The following is an 18,331-nucleotide window of genomic DNA, read 5'->3' as shown; positions in this document are numbered from 1 at the left end:
ATTTCGGGAGTTTGTGAGTGAGGTTTGCTCTGTTAAAATCCCCCAAAACAATAAAGAGTGAATTCAGGAGTTTTTTCTCCAGGTCTGTTATCTGGTCGGCCAGCAGCTGCGTGGCTTCAGCCACACACGCGTCCGGTGGAATGTAAACGCCGACCAGAACAAAGGATGAAAACTCCCGCGGTGAATAAAAAGGTTTACAGTTCACAAAGAGTGTCTCTAAGTGAGGACTGCAAGAGTCTTTTAGCACTGTGACATCCGTACACCAACATTCGTTAATATAGAAGCAGATCCCGCCGCCTTTTTTCTTCCCTGAGAGTTCCCTGCTGCGATCCGCTCGGATGAGCTGGAACCCTGGCAGCCGTAACGTGCTGTCCGGGATCAGATCACTGAGTCAGGTTTCAGTGAAGCAAACGGCGGCAGATCTGCTAAAATCCCGGTTCCTTGTGATGAGCATAAGAAGTTCATCTATTTTGTTTGTAAGGGATCGGACGTTTCCCAGGTAAAGCCGCATGAGTGCTCCAGCGCGCTTCCCCCGTCTGCGTCTCCTGAAGAGCCGGTAAACAGCTGCTGCTGCTCCGACCAAAATCTCCTTAATGCTGTCTGGGTCGGAGAAAATTGGGCAAGATGTGCCGGGAGAAGACTTCCTAATATTAAGTAATTGTTCTCTGCTGAAGGTGACCCGTGAAGGGCAGCAGAAAACAGGAAAAATAAACAAAAAGATGAAAAAAACCAGAGAGCAAAAGACCGAGGCGACCATAGGCTGCGCCATCTTGCTTGCGAGAAGAAGAACTGAGAGCAGTCAGATGGTCAGTGTGGATCAGTAGAAGATCAGCCTGATGTCTGCAGGTTAGTGTCAACACAACTTTCACATCAGATTCATCTGAACACACAACTAAAACATGTCTGACCTCAGAGTCTCCAGTCTGCAGTCTGGACTCTCCAGAAATCCACTCAGATGTTTCACTCCTGAATCCTGCAGGTTGTAGTTGTGACTCAGGTCCAGATGTTTCAGATGGGAGGGGTTGGACTTCAGAGCTGGGACCAGAGAAGAACAGCTGATCTCTGACAGACCGCAGTCATACAACCTGATCAAAAAGTAAAACATGTTCCAGTCTCATCAGAGAAGAGTTTCTTCAAATATCAACGTTGTCATCAGGTCCATGTGGGTCACCACCGTATCTGGACTTTATAAAACAGGTTTTACACTTTTGTTACATCCATGATGTGGGTTCCTGGTTGTTCCTCTGACATGTTCACCTTTACTGAACATCCTGAGCTTTTCTGGTCCAAGTCTGACACTAGATTAAGATGAAAACACCAACATACACACCAATCCTTTTGATTAGTGTTGATGTTCAAATATTGTTCAAAGCAGCAGTTTAGAGATCAGAAGCTGATCTAGCAACAATTATTAACACCAGAATGGATCTGTGGAGAACTGCTGGACTTTATATCATGTGTCCAGTTTTATATCATTTATGCAGGATTCCTGAGCTTTTTATCATAATGATCCTTGTATGTTATAAAGAGTTAAAATCATGTTTTCTGAGAGCAGAAGATATTAAAATACTTTACTTTTAGTAATGTGTCATTTATAATTTGACTTAACTTGCAAACACCTAATAATTCTGTTACAACTGAGTTTATCAGTCAATATCTTACTTTTAGTTAAAGATAAGAATGATTGAATTCTGTATATTTATCAGACTAATTCAACAGATTCTGAAGTCTGTGTGAAACTAAACATCAGGTTCTGTATCGCTTGCACTTGAAAAGTCTTTGCTTGAACAACTAATGATCTGCTTGATTAAAGGACATTTCTGAATTAAACCCCCACGGGAGGATGTAAGACACTTCCTGTCAGGACGATCACTTTGACGCTCCACCTGTAGCCGTCAGTCCAACCTGTCCAGGTCTGAGGCCTCGTTTACACGCAGCAACAACGCTGCTGTTTTCATGAGTTTTAGCCCTTCGTTTACACCAAAACGAAGCTCAAAGTCTCCAAAAACCATCATTCCTGAAAACTCCGGCCAAAGTGGAGATTTGCTTGTAAAGGGAGAGAAAGGGACATTTAGGCTTCAGAACGTCTCATTATGGACAGAAACGTCACCAGCATCATGTGTAGCAGCTGTGGTTACGGTTTGTTTGGCCGCTGTGATCATGATGGAAGCTGTTAAGTGATAACTGACTTCACTACTGTCTTAATGTGGCTGTTCAGGTCTGAGTCAGAACCACTCCCTGATTTCTGGCTTGGATATTTAGGGCCCGAGCACCTTCAGTGCGAAGGCCCTATTGTATCTGTAGGAATTCTTCGTATTATTATTATTTTTCTGACGAAAGGAGGGCCTGAGTGCGAGGGCCTGTTCATCGCTGCTTGCAGCTTTAATTAGGGCCCGAGCACCTTCAGTGCGAAGGCCCTATTGTATCTGTAGGAATTTTTATTAGGGCCCGAGCACCTTCAGTGCAAAGGCCCTATTGTATCTGTAGGAATTTTTATTAGGGCCCGAGCACCTTCAGTGCAAAGGCCCTATTGTATCTGTATGAATTTTTATTTTTAGGGCCCGAGCACTTGCAGTGCGAAGGCCCTATTGTATTTGCTGTCACAGTTTCACAGTGTAAGATAGGTTTTGTTTACTGTTTAACTCACTCCCCTGTTTTTCCAGATCCTGCCACCCTAATCAGCCAGAGATCCACTCATTCCCTTCACCTGTGTTTCCCCACCCAGCTCCACACCTGGTTTCCCTCATCAGCAGTTCCCCTCATATACCGGCCCATTTCCACCTTCTAGTTTGCCAGATTGTCGTGTGTTTTTGCCTCGCTTTCCAGCCTTCATATCTTGTTCTGTTTCTGCCTGCCTGCCTGTCTTTGACCCTGTCTGATTCTTGGTTTATGGATTTTTGCCTGCCCGTTTTGGTTTTGTTTGCCTGATCTGCCTGACTACCCGGTTTGACCCCTGACCTCCGTTAACAAGGATTAAAGCCTCTTGGACTCTGATCCTGCCAAGTGTTGTGCATTTGGGTTCTCTGTCCTGTCTGAGCCGTGACATTTGCAGGAATTATTAGGGCCCGAGCACTTGCAGTGCGAAGGCCCTATTGTATTTGCAGGAATTATTAGGGCCTGAGCACTTGCAGTGCGAAGGCCCTATTGTATTTGCAGGAATTATTAGGGCCCGAGCACCTTCAGTGCGAAGGCCCTATTGTATAAGTAAGGAATTTTTTTTTTCTTTCTTTCTTTCTTTTTTCTTCTGACGAAAGGAAGGCCTTTTTGCCCCCCTAAAGCCGGGCATACACTGTGCGATATTTTGAATCGTATGAGACTGCCCCATCTCACACTGCACGACTAGATCGCGGAGTTCAAAAGTTCAGAGCCCACGATTTATGTTCTCACACTGTACGAGCCGATGCTCGGGTGCGACCCGTCTGCTCACACTATACGATCATTATCCTCCCGTCGGACCTCTGTGTACTGGAAATATAATATATAATAAAATATCTGTACCGTTTCTGATCGGGTGGGCACTGCGCATCATTTTTAGACACAACAATGAACGCATACCGCAAAAGTTGTGTCTCGCGGAGGAACCCGACGTCCCAGCAAAATGAGAAGAGAAAAAAGAGTTGTTCCGAACAGTACAGCACAATGATAAAAACGAAATCACATTATGGGCGATTTTTATTATTTCACTTTAGTTTATAATTCATCTTCATTGTGGCTTCATATAACACTATTTTAGTCATTTTTGTGCACTTTTCGGCTCATTATATTGTATTTTCTACATATTTGGGAAGACGAGGTTGCGCCAACATTGTATGACGTCAGGTTTGTTTACATCAGGGGCCGCTGTTATTGGTCCAGCGCGATCACGTGACGCGTCCGAAGCGCTCCTCGACACAGGCGCCGCTGGAAATAGTCCCGCTATTAAAATAACGATCTTGAAAATACTTCCCAAAAATGCGAGTTCAAACTTTTATCCTATGCTTAACATAAATAGCTCTTTTTTTAAAGTGAAAAGAATTTACACGCAGGAGGTGGGAACGAGATGAAACGAAAAGGTGGGTGACCTGACGGCCTACAGCAGACAGCGCACACACTGAAGGCTGATTTATGGTTCCGCGTTACACCAACGCAGAGCCTACGGCGCAGGGTACGCAGAAATGCGGTCTTTTTTTTGCTATTAAAACATGATTTGTAATGTGAATTTGCAACACTTAAACTACAAATAATAGTTTTTGAGGTGACATCAGAGATTGCGCATGCTCTCTGTGAAAGGATGAGGTAAATCGGGTCGCAGCTGCTTCAACTGTGCGATGCCTTCACGAGGAGCGACCAGGATTTCAAACATGCTTGATTTTCATGCGACCTCACGATTTGTGATCGGGAGCTCGTCGTGAGGTGTTAATCTCTCGTCGTTACCCCACGTACACTGCACGAGGCACGAGCAACGATTGGGTCAAAATCGGGCCCGATCAAAAAAAAGTCGCACGACTGGAAAATCGGCTCAAAACGAGCCGATAATCGCACAGTGTATGCCCGGCTTAAACGTGCCCAAAAAGTCACCACATTTTGCATGCAAGTCAGGCCTGGTGAAAAATTTGATAAGCTCCCACAATACGGTTTGACGTACATGCACGAAAATCGCTAAACACCTGTATCAGTACACAACTTAAAGAAAAGTCTCTTGGCGACATGGCCGAAACCGAGCCATTTTGAATTAATCGTGTCACTTTGGCGCAATTTATGCCATTCCTTCGGCAGTTAATACGGCCCGAACCGTAACGTGCACCCAGGTGTGTTATACATCAAAATGTGTGTCTCCATCCTTTTACAACACGCATTACTTTTCTCTTTCAAAAGCGTTACCGTGGCGACGCTAGACGCCAAAATGCGCGCCCACCCTTCATCTGGTTGGTTCAGACAGAAAAAACTTTGCGCCTCAAGCACCAGAATACGGTGTGACGTACATGAACAAAAATCGGTACACACCTGTATCATGTTGCAACTTAAAGAAAAGTCTCTTGGCGCCATGGCCGAAACCGAACAGGAAGTCGGCCATTTTAAACATTCTGAATTAATCGCGTAATTTTGGAGCAATATATGCCATTCCTTCGAGAATGAATACGGCCCAAACCGTATCGTGATCCCAGATGTGTTATACATCAAAATGTGCGTCTCTATCTTGCGACTACGCGCATTACTTTTCTCTTTCAAAAGTGTTACCGTGGCGACGCTAGACGGCAAAAAGCGCGCCCCCCTTCATCTGATTGTTCCATATTTGATAGTTCCCTAAAAGTCACCAAATTTTGCATGCAAGGCAGGCCTGGCGATAAATTTGATATTTCATGGTTTGCATTAATGGGCGTGGCAAAATGGCTCAACAGCGCCCCCTAGAATACTTTGTGCCTCAAGCCCCACAATACGGTTTGACGTACATGCATGAAAATCGGTACACACCTGCATCATGTTGCAACTTAAAGAAAAGTCTCTTGGCGCCATGGCCGAAACAGAACAGGAAGTCGGCCATTTTAAACATTCTGAATTAATCGCGTAATTTTGGAGCAATATGAGCCATTCCTTCGAGAATTAATACGGCCCGAACCGTAACGTGCACCCAGGTGTGTTATACATCAAAATGTGCGTCTCTATCCTGCGACTACGCGCATTACTTTTCTCTTTCAAAAGTGTTAACGTGGCGACGCTAGAAGCCATAAGGCGCGCCCACCCTTCATCTGATTGGTCCATATTTGATAGTTCTCCAAAAGTCACCAAATTTTGCATGCAAGCCAGGCCTGGTGATAAATTTGATATTTAATGGTTTAATGGTTGTGGCCTAACGGCTCAACAGCGCCCCCTAGAATACCTTTTTCTGCTATAACTTTTGAATGGTTTGACATAGAGAGTGGTGGGTGGTGTCATCGGACTCGGTATTGAGTCCTTGACCATAATTGGTGATAATTAGCCCCGCCCCTTCTTCTGATTGGTTGTCCCTATTTCCTGTTATAACATTTGAATGGTTTGACATAGAGAGTCGTGGGTGGTGTCATTTCTGATATGCTTATGGGGGACGGTGGCCATGAGTGCGAGGGCCCGTTCATCGCTGCTTGCAGCTTTAATTTCTTTTTATATCTTCAATTAACTGAATTAAATTGTGGCACCTCCACTTTTTAATGTGATCAATGCATTTCAATGCATTAAAAATTTGAATTTGTTAAAATGTTTTATTCCATAAACGATGAATAAATGAACATAGCCTATTCATCATTTCCATGTTTTTAAGGAGACATTTCTTCATCAATCAGTACATATTTGTCTGTTTAGGAGTTTTTTCAAACATTTTCTCTGAAAAAGTTGATTGAGTGACGACATAGTTTCAACACAAAGTTTCTGATGTTCTTGTTGGATGTTTTGTTGCTGATGAAGGAAACTCATCGTCTAGACAGCAGCTTTATTTCAGTTTACTAACTTCAACACACATGTATTTATATTTAGTTTTACACACTGAAAACCATAAAAAGACATTATTTGTTGCACATTATGTCTTGATGTCACCTGGATGAAATGATCTTAACAGACATATTAAAGAATAATATTAAAAACACAGAAAATTATGTTTTACCATGTTTAGAGTTTCATATTTGGTAAACTTGTATTTGTTAAAATGAAATGTAATGTTAGTCAAAGGAAGCCAACGTTGGTTTGACTGATTTCAGCCACAGTAAGAAGTTATTTAGTAAATGAGCTCTATAACTCATATATTGGACGACTACACATTCAGTCTGTCCACTATTGTCTGTCAGACTCTCTCAGTTTATTAACATCTGGATGACATTTCTGAACGTATTAGCTGTAAAGTTAATTCATGTTTGTTCAGATGTTTTATTCCAGGTTCAGACACATCTCTGGTTCTTCATTTGTTCCTGTCTGACACATTCACATGTTTAGTTTTATGTAATAAATCAGAAGAGGAAGTTTAAGATGAAACTAAAGCAGAGAAGAAGAACTCAGAGCAGTCAGATGGTTAGTGTGGATCAGTAGAAGATCAGCCTGATGTCTGCAGGTTAGTGTCAACACAACTTTCACATCAGATTCATCTGAACACACAACTAAAACATGTCTGACCTCAGATACTCCAGTCTGCAGTCTGGACTCTCCAGAAATCCACTCAGATGTTTCACTCCTGAATCCTGCAGGTTCTTGTTCCAGCTCAGGTCCAGATGTTTCAGATGGGAGGGGTTGGACTTCAGAGCTGAGACCAGAGAAGAACAGCTGATCTCTGACAGACCGCAGTCCACCAACCTGAACAGAAAGTAAAACATGTTCCAGTCTCATCAGAGAAGTGTTTCTTCAAATATCAACTTTGTCATCAGGTCCATGTGGGTCACCACCGTATCTGGACTTTATAAAACAGCTTTTACACTTTTGTTACATCCATGATGTGGGTACCTGGTTGTTCCTCTGACATGTTCACCTTTACTGAACATCCTGAGCTTTTCTGGTCCAAGTCTGACACTAGATTAAGATGAAAACACCAACATACACACCAATCCTTTTGATTAGTGTTGATGTTCAAATATTGTTCAAAGCAGCAGTTTAGAGATCAGAAGCTGATCTAGCAACAATTATTAACACCAGAATGGATCTGTGGAGAACTGCTGGACTTTATATCATGTGTCCAGTTTTATATCATTTATGCAGGATTCCTGAGGTTTTTATCATAATGATCCTTGTATGTTATAAAGAGTTCAAATGATGTTTTCTGAGAGCAGAACATATTAAAATACTTTACTTTTAGTAATGTGTCATTTATAATTTGACTTAACTTCGCTGGATTGGGTAATTGGGTGATGTCACAAGATGGCGGCGCTCTGCGACGTGCTGTCTGACTGACTGCAAACTTTAACTTAAACAAAACTAGTTATTCAACGAGAATCAACAAAAAACAGAATGGCAACAACAACACGAGGAAAAGGACAAAAGACCATGGAGAACGACATCGAGGATATTAAGAATTCACTCAACTATGTGATGGAGGAGCTGAGCAAGGTAGCCAAACAACAAGCTACCCTCCTCGACCTGATGAATGAACTCAGGATGTTAAAGAACACTGTCAGAGAGAAAGATAAGAAGATTGAAGAACTGGAACAAAGGCTAAACGATTTGGAACAATATACGAGGATGGAGGATGTGGTCATAAGTAGTCTCCAGGTGAAGCCGAGAACGTATGCCAGAGCAGCGGCTGAAGGCAGTAACGTGAGCGAGGATGCGCCGCCTGAGGATCAACTTTCCCTGGAAACGCAAGTGATGAACTTCTTCAAATCTAAAAGCATCAGGATCGACCCAAACAACATTGTGGCTTGTCATACACTCCCAAGAAAGGATCGCAATGCCAAATCCAACATCATCATCCGTTTTTGGAACAGAAAACACAAAGTGGAATTAAAGCTGCAAGCAGCGATGAACGGGCCCTCGCACTCACGGCCACCGCCCCCCATAAGTATCAGAAATGACACCACCCACGACTTCCTATGTCAAACCATTGAAAAGTTATAGCAGAAAAAAGGGACAACCAATCAGAAGAAGGGGCGGGGCTAATTCAGGCCAATGAAGGTCAAGGACTCATTACAGAATCTGATGACACCACCCACGACTCTCTATGTCAAACCATTCAAAAGTTATAGCAGAAAATCGGGACAACCAATCAGAAGAAGGGGCGGGGCTAATTAAGGCCAACGAAGCTTAAGGACTCATTACAGAGTCCCATGACACCACCCACGACTTCCTATGTCAAACCATTCAAAAGTTATAGCAGAAAAAAGGGACAACCAATCAGAAGAAGGGGCGGGGCTAATTAAGGCCAACGAAGCTTGAGGACTCATTACCGAGTCCCATGACACCACCCACGACTCTCTATGTCAAACCATTCAATAGTTATGGCAGATAAAAGTATTCTAGGGGGCGCTGTTGAGCCATTTTGCCACGCCCATTAATGCAAGCCATGAAATATCAAATTTATCGCCAGGCCTGGCTTGCGTGCCAATTTTGGTGCCTTTTGGGGAACTATCAAATATGGACCAATCAGATGAAGGGGGGGCGTGCTTTTTTGGCGTCTAGCGTCGCCACGGTAACACTTTTGAAAGAGAAAAGTAATGCGTGTAGTCGCAGGATGGAGACGCACATTTTGATGTATAACACATCTGGGTTCACGATACGGTTCGGGCCGTATTAATTCTCGAAGGAATTGCATATATTGCTCCAAAATTACGTGATTAATTCAGAATGTTCAAAATGGCCGACTTCCTGTACGGTTTCGGCCATGGCGCCAAGAGACTTTTCTTTAAGTTGCGACATGATACAGGTGTGTACCGATTTTCGTTCATGTACGTCACACCGTATTCTGGGGCTTGAGGCGCAAAGTTTTTTCGGTCTGAACCAACCAGATGAAGGGTGGGCGTGCTTTTTGGTGTCTAGTGTCACCACGGTAACGCTTTTGAAAGAGAAAAGTAATGCGTGTTGTCGCAGGATGTAGACGCACATTTTGATGTATAACACACCTGGGTGCACGTTACGGTTCGGGCTGAATTAACTGCCGAAGGAATGGCATAAATTGCGCCAAAGTGACACGATTAATTCAAAATGGCCGACTTCCTGTTCGGTTTCTCGACATGACGCCCAGAGACTTTTCTTTAAGTTGTCCCATGATACAGGTGTGTACCGATTTTCGTGCATGTACGACAAACCGCATTGTGGGGCTTGAGGCACAAAGTTTTCAAGGGGGCGCTGTTGAGCCATTTTGCCACGCCCATTAATGCAAACCCTTAAATATCAAATTTTTCGCCAGGCCTGACTTGCATGCAAAATTTGGTGACTTTTTGGGCACGTTTAGGGGGGCAAAAAGGCCTTCCTTTTGTCAGAACAATAATAAGAAGAAGAAGAATAATTCCTGCAATTACAATAGGGCCTTCGCACTGCAAGTGCTCGGGCCCTAAAAATTCCTACAGATACAATAGGGCCTTCGCACTGAAGGTGCTCGGGCCCTAATTAAAGCTGCAAGCAGCGATGAACGGGCCCTCGCACTCACGTCCACCGCCCCCCATAAGCATATCAGAAATTACACCACCCACGACTCTCTATGTCAATCCATTCAAAAGTTATAGCAGAAAAAAGGAACAACCAATCAGAAGAAGGGGCGGGGCTAATTCAGGCCAATGAAGGTCAAGGACTCAATACCGAGTCCCATGACACCACCCACGACTCTTTATGTCAAACCATTCAAAAGTTATGGCATAGAAAAGTATTCTAGGGGGCGCTGTTGAGCCGTTAGGCCACGCCCATTAATGCAAACCATGAAATATCAAATTTATCACCAGGCCTGGCTTGCATGCAAAATTTGGTGACTTTTGAAGAACTATCAAATATGGACCAATCATTGAAGGGGGGGTGCGCTTTTTCGCGTCTAGCGTCGCCACGGTAACACTTTTGAAAGAGAAAAGTAATGCGTGTTGTCACAGGAGGGAGACGCACATTTTGATGTATAACACACCTGGGTGCACGTTATGGTTCGGGCTGAATTAACTGCCGAAGGAATGGCATAGATTGCGCCAAAGTGACACGATTAATTCAAAATGGCCGACTTCCTGTTCGGTTTCGGGCATGACGCCAAAGTGGAGATTTGTCTCACGTTTCTCACGTGTCTTCACGTTTGCTTGTAAACAGAGAGAAATGGACCTTTAGGCTTCAGAACGTCTCATTATGGACAGAAACGTCACCAGCGTCATGTGTAGCAGCTGTGGTTACGGTTTGTTTGGCCGCTGTGATCATGATGGAAGCTGTTAAGTGATAACTGACTTCACTACTGTCTTAATGTGGCTGTTCAGGTCTGAGTCAGAACCACTCCCTGATTTCTGGCTTGGATATTTGGTTTTTAGCTTCACTACTTGAAGCTGAATGCTGACGTTTAATCTTATTTACTTGGTTCCAAACGCGATTATTTCTATTTTTATCGTCAATTAACTGAATTAAATCAATGCATTTGATCAAATGTTTTAATTGGATTATAGTATGTAGGTGAGATGCTTATATAGATCGGCGTCTCATCTGCATAGTCATGGGAGCACATTTTGTTCTTTTTCATCATTTGAGCAAGTGAGAGCATGTACATATTAAACAAAAGAGACCCCAGAATTGAACCTTGAGGAACTCCACATGTTATTTGTGTTAACTCTGATAAGTAGTTACCTAAAGACAAAAAATATTCTTTGTATTTTAGATAGGACTGAAACCAGGTTAGTGCTGTGGTAGAAAGTCCCACCCAGTTCTTCAATCTGTCTATCAAGATGTTCTTGTTGATTGTGTTTAAAGCAGCACTGAGATCCAGGAGGACTAAGACTGAAATGTTGCCAGTATTGGAGTGGATATCATTAAGAACCTTTTCTAGAGCTGTCTCAGTGCTGTGATGTGGCCGGAAACCTGACTGGAACACAACAAAACCGTCATTTAATGTCAGGACGTTGTACGGGTTTTTGAAAAATTGGTTAAATTCAGAATATGAACATTCATACAAGAAAGGCCACTCCACAGCTACGACACTTGCACACCTGACAGATGATTGGGTTATTGAATAAGTTACACTGCTATGGTTTTGAATCAGCTGCTATTGCATGTGGTAAGAGTTATTTATCTGATAGGAAAAGCCCTGAATCCTTTAATGGTAGTGATTCCAAGCTGAGAGCATGAGCTGTGGGGTTCCCCAAGGGAGTTCTTTGGGTCCACTTTTATTTTCAATATTCAACAATGATTTACTGTTTATTCTAAATCATGCCACCATTGCAATGTATGCTGACAATTTGACAGTTTATACATCGGCAAATGTGCCTACTGATTTCACTGCGATTTAATGAGTGGAATTAAAATTAACATACAAATGGATGATAAGAAACAAACGAGGTCTGAATCAGGTGAAGAGAAAGTGTAATGTTTTAGGTCTAAAACATTTATTAAATGACCCTTTGCTATGCTTAACTATGGGTGATGTAGTGATAGAGCAAGTAACAGAAGTGAAGGTATTAGGGGAAGTTGTAGAGAGTCAAATGTCCTGAAATAGTGCAGATAATGGAGGTATAGCTGTGATTAAACACAGTGACTGCAGTCTGACCCACAACAACAACCTGATAGTGACGCTTGCGGACGACACTACGGTGGTCGGACTCATCTCAAAAGGGGACGAGGCAGCTTACAGAGAGGAGGTCCTGAAGTTGACAGCCTGGTGCTTAGAGAACAACCTCACTCTGAACACCGGGAAAACCAAGGAGATCATCGTCAACTTCAGGAAACAGTACACCGACCCAGCCCCCCTCTACATCAACGGCCAGAGAGTGGAAAGGGTCCATTCCTTCCGGTTTCTTGGCCTCCTCATCTCCGACAGCATCTCCTGGTCTGAGAACATCACCGCCATCACAAAAAGGCTCAGCAGCGGCTGCACTTCCTGAGAGTCCTCAGGAGATACAGCCTCTAACCTGCTGCTGACCTTCTACCTCTCATCCATCCAGAGCCTGCTGACGTACTGCATTACAGTCTGGTACGGCAGCTGCACTGCTGAGGACCGGGAAAGGCTCCAGAGGTGAAAGCAGCGCAGAGGATCATCGGCTGCCCCCCCCCCCGAACGGACATTTACACCTCCCGCTGCCTCAGCAGAGCCACTAACATTATTAAAGACAGCTCCCACCCCAGCTCTGACCTGTTTGACCTGTTTGACCTTCAGGAAGACGCTACAGAGTCACCAGGTCAAAAACAAACAGACTCAAAAACTGTTTTTTTCCCCAAAGCCATAATCACCCTGAACAACATGTAAACTATCCTCGTTACTGTCTTTTCTAACTGTGCAATACTTCTCCCGGACTCTGTGCAATATTCCTACATATGTATATACTGTCATCTGTAAAAAAAACTATTCAAATGCACCATAACCTTTTTTATATCTTTTATATTATTTATATTTCTTATATTTCTTATTGTTTGCACTACTGTTATTTGTCTTGCACTGGAGAGGTGATGCTGCTTCAAATCTCACTGTACCCAGGTACATTGACAATAAAGTATTCTGATTCTGATTCTGAAGCCTAATGATTTGATTAAACAGGTGATACACACATCGGTCTTGTCAAATGCAGATTATTGCTCTGTGATTTGGTCCAGTACAACCAAACATAACCTGGCCAGGCTGCAGGTAAATCAGAACAAAGCAGCTGGCTGAGTCAATCAGCAACTTTATCAGACCAGTGGAAGTAATGAATCCCCATTCATCCCGGTTAGGTGGAGAATGTAGGAGGCAAATTCATTGATGAGTTTAATCAATAAAGTAGTTTTGACTAAAACACCAGAAACACTCTACAGAAAATTATAATTTTTTTCAAACAAAGACAATCATTGGTCGACGCGAGCATCAGCAGGTGGTTTCCTGTTGCCTCCATGTAGAAGTAACTTAAAACAGAAGAATCACAGAGCGATGGTGGTGTGGAGTGAATTACCAGACCTTTGGACTTTAGATAATATGATAAGCTCAAGTTATTTTTGTTTACTCAGGAGAATAAATGGACTGTTGTGAAATGAGCTATTAATCTGTTTATTGTGTTGACACTGTTTCCTTTTCCTCTATTTCTTTTGTGTGTGTAGTTTTTCTGAAGGGGGTGTTAAAATGTGAACAACACATGATTCTTGTGTTGTTGAAAAATGGAAAATATGTTTTATTCTTTTTAAATTGAGCTATTCATTAGATTTTTCTTAATATTCTGTTTGAGAGTGTGATGAGAAAATGTAAATCCTGACTTTCAAAGAGGAAATATAGAGTCATAATGCCATTGTGCTGATTATAATGTTGTTTTTTACTTTTATGAGGTGTCCTAGTGTTTGTTCTCTCTGAGTTATGAGCATTTTGTTTATGTATTTTAATTAATAATAATGTTGTAATTCAGCTGATGATTCTGATGAGACCCCAGAGAACCTGCTGTGAAAGGTCAGCAGCTAACAGGGATCTAATAAAACAACCAAACAAACAGTTGTAACGGTCACGAGGTGAACACCTGGTGGATTCTGACCTGAGAGACTCCAGGTGACAGTGTGGACTCTCCAGTCCAGGACACAGTTTCTCCAGTCCAGAATCCTGCAGCTCGTTGAGACTCAGGTCCAGTTCTGTCAGACTGGAGGACTGAGAGCTGAGAACTGAGGACAGAAGTGGACAGATGTTCCCTGAGAGATTACAGTAACTCAACCTGCAGATGAGATGAAAGAGAGATCATGGGGTCATTTAAAAGTAGATTATGTCATTTAACAAAGAAATAAGTGATACATTATCAATGAATGCTGATTTTCAATGAATAATCAATAAGTATTGATCATAGTGATCGCTGCATTTCTCTTCTCTGTATGTAAAGTTTCCTGAGATGAACCATTGAGGAGAACTGGTCCCACATGAACCTGAACTTAGTTGAACAGTGAATTTAACTGGTTTCCTCCAAGAACATGTGATTGTAACTAAAACAGATGTGTCCGTGTTCGTCCTTACTCAGCTTTCTTGGAGGCTTTGACCACCGGCAGCAGCCTCCGTAGAGCCTCCTCTGAACGCGAGAACTTCCCCAGGTCAAACTCCTCCAGATCTTCTTCTGATGACAGTAAGATGAAGACCAGAGCCGACCACTGAGCAGGAGACAGTTTATCTGTGGAGAGACGTCCAGACCCCAGGTACTGTTGGACGTCCTCCACCAGAGACCGATCGTTCAGATCACTCAGACAGTGGAACAGGTTGATGCTTCTCTCTGCAGACAGATCCTCACTGATCTTCTTCTTGATGTATTCAACTGTTTCCTGATTGTTCTGTGAACTTCTTTGTTCTGGTTCCATCAGACCTCGTAGGAGGTTCTGATTGGTCTCCAGTGAAAGACCCAGGAGGAAGCGGAGGAACAAGTCCAGGTGTCCGTTGGGACTCTGTAAGGCCTTGTCCACAACACTCTGATGGAGCTTAGTCACGGCTCTTTTTTTAAACCACCAGAATATGTTCTTTTGCTCCTCCAGCAGGTTGACTCCAGACTTGATGAAGGTCTGATGGACATGAAGAGCAGCCAGAAACTCCTGGACACTCAGATGGATGAAGCAGAAGACCTGGTTCTCGTACATGTTGCTTTCCTCTCTAAAGATCTGGGTGAACACTCCTGAGTACACTGAAGCCTCTCTGACATCGATGCCACACTCTATCAGGTCTGGTTCATAGAAGATCAGGTTTCCTTTCTGCAGCTGCTCAAAAGCCAGTTTTCCCAGAGACTCCACCATCTTCCTGCTCTCTGGACTCCAGTGTGGATCCTTCGCAGCTCCTCCGTCATACTTGACCTTCTTCAGTTTGGCCTGGACCACCAGGAAGTGGATGTACATCTCAGTCAGGGTCTTGGGCAGCTCCCCTCCCCCTCTGGTTTCCAGGACTTTCTCCAGGACCGAAGCCGTGATCCAGCAGAACACTGGGATGTGGCACATGATGTGGAGGATCCGTGATGCCTTGATGTGGGAGATGATTTTGGTGGACTTCTTCTCTTCTCTGAACCTCTTCCTGAAGTATTCCTCCTTCTGTCGGTTATTGAACCCTCTGACTTCTGTCACCATGTCAACATAGTCATCCTCAGGAGGGATCTGATTGGCTGCTGCGGGTCGTGTGGTGATCCAGAGACGAGCAGAAGGAAGCAGGTTCCCCCTGATGAGGTTTGTCAGCAGCACGTCCACTGAGGTGGACCTTCTGGGGTCACTGACGATTGTAGAGTTGTGGAAGTCCAGAGGAAGTCGACTCTCATCCAGACCGTCAAAGATGAACACGACCTGGAACTCTTCAAAGCTGCAGATTTCTTTGGTTTCAGTGAAGAACAGATGAACAAGTTCCAACAAGCTGAACTTCTCCTCTCTCAGCACATTCAGCTGTCTGAAGGTGAATGGAAGCAGGAACTGGATGTCCTGGTTGGTTCTGCCTTCAGCCCAGTCCAGACTGAACTTCTGTGTTAGGACTGTTTTCCCGATGCCGGCCACTCCCTTCGTCATCACTGTTCTGATTCGTTTATCTCTTCCAGGTGGGGGTTTAAAGATGTCTTCCTGTCTGATGGTTGTTTCTGCTCCGTCTGGTTTCCTGGAAGCTGCTTCAATCTGTATGACTTCATGTTCTTTGTTCACCTCTCCAGTCCCTCCCTCTGTGATGTAGAGCTCTGTGTAGATCTGCTTCAGAAGGGTTGTCTCTCCTGCTTTAGCAATCCCCTCAGACACATGCTGGTACTTCTCTTTCAGCTTAGACTTCAGCCGCTTTTTACAAACTTCCGCAAAAGTACCTTAATGAAAGAACATAAATACAGAGATTTAGTGTTTTATGAAGTTCACTCAGCAATTTAATTCTTAAAACAATCAAGATCTGAACATCCCCTGATCAGCTGTAACTTTACGACGAGCTGTCCAATATTAAGTAGAACGCTTTTAAAACACCTCTGAACATTTAGGACGTGGAAGTGACAAGAACTTCTGGGTTTATAGTACCAGAATGTTAGCAGTAGAGCCCTTATGGGTTGTGGGTTGAAGTGGAAAGTCCAGGTTTAAGACTTGGAGTGGAATTGGTCCCCACAGTTGCTATCAGAGCACATCAGGTTGGTATCTCAGAAGTCTGTAGGATGGATGAACACCTCAGATCCTTAATTGTGTTCTTAGACACCTTCTTAAGCAAGGTGTGACCAGAGACTTGTCTGCAGAAATGTTTAGGTGGGTGTTAATATAAATATATATAAAAACTGGTGAAATCTGTCTCAGCATCGCCGTTTCAGGTGTCGCTACCCAAATAAAATATGAACATCCCTGACAGCTCTGCAGTTCCGTCAGCATTTGATTAACTTATGGTGGATGTGTTTGTAGTCCAAAGTGAGGGAAGAAAGTGGGAGATGGTTTGGACACATAAAGAGGAGGAATGGTAAATACACGAGTAGATAGATGCTGGAGACGGAGCTGGTGGGCTGGAGACAAGCGACTATTCCCTTGTCTTCCCAGAGAAAAATACCTTCTCCACTCCAAATAGTTTCTACTAAGTTGCCGCACTACTGTCCAACTTGTTATGTGAAAAGGAAAAAAAAGCAAATAAAGATTTGCCAGGTTCTCAACCCAAGTAGTTGGAGAAACCGACCGACCGGACCAGGGGCCTCATGTACTAAGAGTGCGTGAATTTCAACGTAAAACCGAGCGTGGAATTTACACGTAACAAACAATTCAGATGTACAAAACTGTGCATACGCCCAAATCTATTACTATTAACTATTAATTATTTGGGGCATTTCTTCCGATTTAAGCTGCATTGCATTATGGGTAATGCTGTTCTTTGCTTTGCGTTGCATTCCGTGAAGAGTTGTGGTTTTATTATAATCGTACGGGTTTGTGAATGTTTATGGGCAGCATTAGTGCATCATTACACTCTGCTTTTCTTGTTTGTATTTTAAGAACCGACACCAGAACTTAAGTTTGTGGATGAAAAACGGCTCCTCGTTCTGCTTTATTGTCACGCGTATTATATACTGACGGATTAAGACCAATGTACACGTTTATTGAGTCTTACACATTGTGGATGTCCGGGACCACCTCTCTCATAAGTATAACAATGTGAACAATATACATTTATATTTAAAACATGAAACATCACAATCTGATTCCTCTGCTGCAGAAATAAAGACCAATAAAGTGCAAACGGGATTATCGAGGTGCAAGCTGAAAGAATCATGTTGGTCTGAACCGGAGCAGCTGGTCCAGTTCAGGGCAGAGATCCAGAAGATCCTCTTGGTACCTGAACCAGCTGATGGTCCAGTCTTAGTCCTGGACCAGCAGGTCCAGACTAAACCAGCTGATGGTCCAGTCTTAGTCCTGGACCAGCAGATCCAGACTAAACCAGCTGATGGTCCAGTCTTAGTCCTGGACCATCAGGTCCAGACTAAACCAGCTGATGGTCCAGTCTTAGTCCTGGACCAGCAGGTCCAGACTAAACCAGCTGATGGTCCAGTCTTAGTCCTGGACCAGCAGGTCCAGACTAAACCAGCTGATGGTCCAGTCTCAGTCCTGGACCAGCAGATCCAGACTAAACCAGCTGATGGTCCAGTCTCAGTCCTGGACCAGCAGATCCAGACTAAACCAGCTGATGGTCCAGTCTTAGTCCTGGACCAGCAGATCCAGAACCAGCTGATGGTCCAGTCTTAGTCCTGGACCAGCAGGTCCAGACTAAACCAGCTGATGGTCCAGTCTTAGTCCTGGACCAGCAGGTCCAGACTAAACCAGCTGATGGTCCAGT

At 43.6% G+C, this 18,331-nt stretch overlaps 2 protein-coding genes across 8 annotated transcripts in view; one reads left to right on the top strand and one right to left on the bottom strand.

The window, feature by feature from the left end:
* Positions 1 to 18,331, top strand: part of LOC133423619 (alpha-tectorin-like) — a 255,976-nt gene that overhangs the window by 176,461 nt on the left and 61,184 nt on the right. The window lies entirely within an intron of this gene.
* The window catches only part of LOC133423617 (NACHT, LRR and PYD domains-containing protein 12-like), an 87,928-nt gene that overhangs the window by 51,922 nt on the left and 17,675 nt on the right, over positions 1 to 18,331 (bottom strand). For all 7 annotated transcript variants that reach the window (XM_061713865.1, XM_061713864.1, XM_061713866.1 and 4 more), the window contains exons 7-10: positions 14,555 to 16,346; positions 14,088 to 14,261; positions 7,117 to 7,293; positions 909 to 1,085 (exon numbers count right to left, since the gene is read on the bottom strand). In XM_061713865.1, the coding sequence (XP_061569849.1) occupies positions 909 to 1,085; positions 7,117 to 7,293; positions 14,088 to 14,261; positions 14,555 to 16,346 (2,320 nt within the window). The remainder of the gene's footprint in view (positions 1 to 908; positions 1,086 to 7,116; positions 7,294 to 14,087; positions 14,262 to 14,554; positions 16,347 to 18,331) is intronic.

The sequence above is a fragment of the Cololabis saira genome, chromosome 22, assembly GCF_033807715.1.
Source record: "Cololabis saira isolate AMF1-May2022 chromosome 22, fColSai1.1, whole genome shotgun sequence".
Taxonomy (NCBI): Eukaryota; Metazoa; Chordata; class Actinopteri; order Beloniformes; family Belonidae; genus Cololabis; species Cololabis saira.
The sequence above is the reverse complement of the archived record's forward strand: the minus strand, read 5'-3'. Positions and strand labels throughout refer to the sequence as shown.